Raw genomic sequence first — 3907 nt, 5'->3', positions numbered from 1 at the left:
AACATATGTACTAAAGTGCTGGACACAGATGACGTATGTACAGATTGTGATGAGTTGTATGAGCCCCTAATAAAATGATTATTTAATTAAAATAAAACAAAACAGCCATTGCATCATAGTTCTACCCTGACACACAAGGGGGCATTTTTTTTATCATGAAAGACTATTTGAACTTATGTGTCGAGAATTGTGCTCTATAGGGTTTCTCTTTTTTTTAAATCATTTTATTAGGGGCTCTTACAGCTCTTATCGCAAGCCAGCCAGCCATCCATTATGTCAAGCACATTTGTACATTTTTTCCATCATTCTCAAAACATTTTCTTTCTACTTGAGCCCTTGGTATCAGTTCATTCCCCACCCCACTCCCTCATGAACCCATAATAATTTTTACATTATTATTATTTTTCATGTCTTACACTGACCACTATCTCCCTTCACCCATGGAGGGGGTTACATGGTGATCATTGTGATCGGCTCCCCTTTTTGCCCCCACCTTCCCCCTACCCTCCTGGTATCACTACTCTCATTATTGGTCCTGAGGGGTTTATCTGTCCTGGATTCCCTGTGTTTCCAGCTCTTATCTGTACCAATGTCCATGCTCTGGTCTAGCTAGATTTTTATGGTAGAATTGGGGTCATTATAGTTGGGGCAGGAAGCATTAAAGAACTAGAGGAAAGGTGTATGTTTTTTCATTGCTATACTGCACCCTTACTGGCTTGTCTTTTTGCATTCTCCAAGAATTCATAATAATTCACTCATAGCTATTGAGACGATAACAGCTCATAGTGACCCTATAGGGCCCAGAAGAATTGCCCCTATAAGCTTCCTAGACTCTCAATGTTTATGGTGGTAGAAAGACCTTTCTTTTTCCCACTGAGAAGTTGGTGGTTCCAACTGAGGACTTGGGGATCACAGCCCCAGGTATCACCACTATGTCATCAGGGCTTCTTTCGTAATAACTAGCTAGGGCAAAGTATTTCAAAGCCCTCACTCTTAGAATCACACGCATGTCTTTCACAGCTATCAAGTTGGCTAACCATTATTAATAACCCTACTTATCCCCTGTAGACCACAAGTCTACTCTAAAATATGGAGTTATTATGAGCCAGAATCGAATCAATGTCAATAGGTTTGATTTGTTGAGTTTTTTTGTTGTTTTGTTCTTGTTACATTTCCTGGGAATGGAGTGGGGATCCTGAAAGATCATTGTTAGGACTGATGCTATTGTAGAAGCAACAGATAAAGGGAAGATCTACTAGGAGGACATCACATATCTATTATATATTGATCTCTCAGATATAGGGACAGATCTTGGAAGTTTTGCAGCACTTCACTGTATATATGAGGCAGTTTCTTTCCATTGTTCTGGGATGAGGAGTTGGTGTGTGCTCAAACTGTGGACTGCCCAAATACCCTACCACCAGCTCTTTAATCATGCACAAGGCATCGCTAGTCAGGGTTGTCCCAGGTTACTCCCTGGTCACTGTCTCTCCCCTGGGCTCACACCAACTCTGTGCTCTCTAGCAGGTTCATCATTAAAGTGTTTAACATGCCACCTTCGTACCAGTGGAGACCGTTGTAGAAGAGGTTTTGGTGTGTGCACTGCCCAGGAGAATGAGATGTGCATGACTCTAAAGCTCTACAAGGGTAAGTTGGAAAGTCAGGGAAAGTGCTGTGAGATTCTTAGAAACATTTGAAGGGAAAAGATCAGAAATTTTGAGTCTCAGACTGAGACCATCTGTGCAGAAGGAGCACAGATGTATATGTGTGATAGATGATTTGGGAAATGGGGCAGGGTGAAGGTGGGTTCCTTGTATATGCAGATAGATGAGTTGGGAAATGGGGCAGGGTGAAGGTGGGTATTCTATATCCTAAATAAAACTGGTCAAGCAGATTTGTACCCTGCAGACACTAAAGCACTAGTTGCTGATTTTCGAGGAGGAAAGAGTAAAAGGGCTCTCAGGGAATTCAGGCGCAGGAGCCCGGCATTTGTCTCATGGTTGCTGCATCTCCCTGACTGTGCTCCAAGCAAAGTATAATCTGGGAATCCATTTCGATACTTACTTTACTGCCTGATTAAATTTTTGTTAGAACTACTGCTAGGTTTTATTTAACTTTGAAGAACTTAGATCATTGGTTTATTTTTCTATGATTATTCTTTACCACAGATGGAGAGCTCAACATTATATATATGGAATGTGAGAAATTCTGCAAGAATCTACAATTTAAACAAGATGGTTGGACTTATGTGCATAATTGCTGTGCCACTGATTACTGTAACAATGAAATCTAGGATAGTTTCCCCCTAAGGGCTCACTTTAGGAAGTCGTTGATACATCTTTATACTCTGCTTGCCTTTGCTATCCTTAGCTTGGATCCTACATTGGTTATATTTTTTCTATTATAGGGACTGACATTGTTATACTCCCCAGATATGCCTGCCTGGAAAGTCCCTGACATCGAGAAAGGGAGACCCAGCACAGTAAAACGGAACAGGGCTGCTCCAGAACCCTAGTGGCAAAATGATTTTGAGGTCGCCTAAAAACTTAAAAATTCGCAAATTCTTAAAATCTAAAATTCCAATATAGCACTATTATGTTTAAACAGAACTAACCACAAAATAGATGTTGGACACTGAGGTAGTTAGTTTATTGTGCCAACCTGGCCGATAAACACATGTGGGGTTAATTGAAGGCCAGAGAGATAAATGGCTTGATGAGCCTCCCCTTTCTAGTTCTCAGGTATCTTGCTTTCTGATGGTTGGACCAGGGTGCAGCTGCTTTAGCCAGTTCCCTGCTTCAGCTGGCAAGGCTCACTTCCTGCAACACATCCCTGAGGAGAAGCCACATGGACCTACCCTGATGAAGCCCTGCGTGCGGGAGCACCCGTGTGGAGTCCCTTGCCAGCACTGAGATGCTTACACATTCACTGACTCAGCTTTCCTCCTGCAGTCAGCATCATTGCGTGCGCTGTGTGAGATGGAGGAGGACTTTGTGGATTGGTGTTGGACATATGGGTTAATGGGTTAATGTTGGACTTGTGGGCTTGGGCAGTACTGGGTTGGGATGTTTTCTTGATGCACACTTAACCTTTATATAAAATTCTCTCTTACACATGAGTTTCTGTGGATTTGTTTCTTTAAAGTACCCAGACTAGCACAGTTACTAAATATTTGTCTTTATGGTCACAAAGCTATTTTCAACAGTGGGCAGCATCCACTTCAAGCTCTGTCACTGTAATTTTCTTGGCATTTTCAAAGTATGTCCATAAACATTAGTAGTAGGAAACTGCCAACAAGGTCCTTCTCTGCACCTTTGGCATTCATACCCACGTAGACACTTCTATTTCCATCAAAATGTGCATTCAAGATACATAAGAACTCTTTCTTCCATCTTCTGATCACTCCTTGTTCCTTTACTAATATTTTTCTATAACTTTTCTTCTTTGCCTATCACCTACACACACACACACACACACACACACACACCACGTCAAACTCATTGCCATCAAGTCAAATCTGACTTCATAACCCTAAAGACAGGGTAGAACTACCCCTGTGGGATTCTGAGATTGTAACTCTTTACAGGAGTAGAAAGCCTCATCTTTCCCCCATGGAGTGGCTAGTGGTATCCAACTGCTGGCTTTGTGGTTAATAGCCCAATGTGTAACCACAATGCAACCAGGACTCCTACTCCCAAACAACCCCCAATGCTCCCTCTTCTGATTATCCAAGGCATTGTAGGGATACTTTTTGAAATATTCTCATAATTAACCATTTTCCATATTGTTTAATTTATCCCACTATATTATAAACTGCAGTAAGAACATGTGACATGTCTTACTCCTATCCATTGTCATTTCTTGACTAATGAATCTTTATGTTTAATTGAACAGCCAGTGATGATAA

General features: G+C 41.4%; 1 protein-coding gene across 1 annotated transcript in view; it reads left to right on the top strand.

Annotated features, from left to right (window-relative positions):
• Positions 1 to 2293, top strand: part of PATE3 (prostate and testis expressed 3) — a 5630-nt gene extending 3337 nt beyond the window's left edge. Inside the window, exons 2-3 of the mRNA XM_030888406.1 lie at positions 1528 to 1647; positions 2169 to 2293. Of these exons, the coding sequence (XP_030744266.1) occupies positions 1528 to 1647; positions 2169 to 2293 (245 nt within the window). The remainder of the gene's footprint in view (positions 1 to 1527; positions 1648 to 2168) is intronic.
• Positions 2294 to 3907: the final 1614 nt, after the last annotated feature.

Source organism: Echinops telfairi, unplaced genomic scaffold, assembly GCF_000313985.2.
Source record: "Echinops telfairi isolate 266 unplaced genomic scaffold, ASM31398v2 ScPeMD7_7465;HRSCAF=8503, whole genome shotgun sequence".
Taxonomy (NCBI): Eukaryota; Metazoa; Chordata; class Mammalia; order Afrosoricida; family Tenrecidae; genus Echinops; species Echinops telfairi.
Note: the sequence above shows the minus strand (reverse complement) of the source record. Positions and strands in the feature narration are given on the sequence as shown.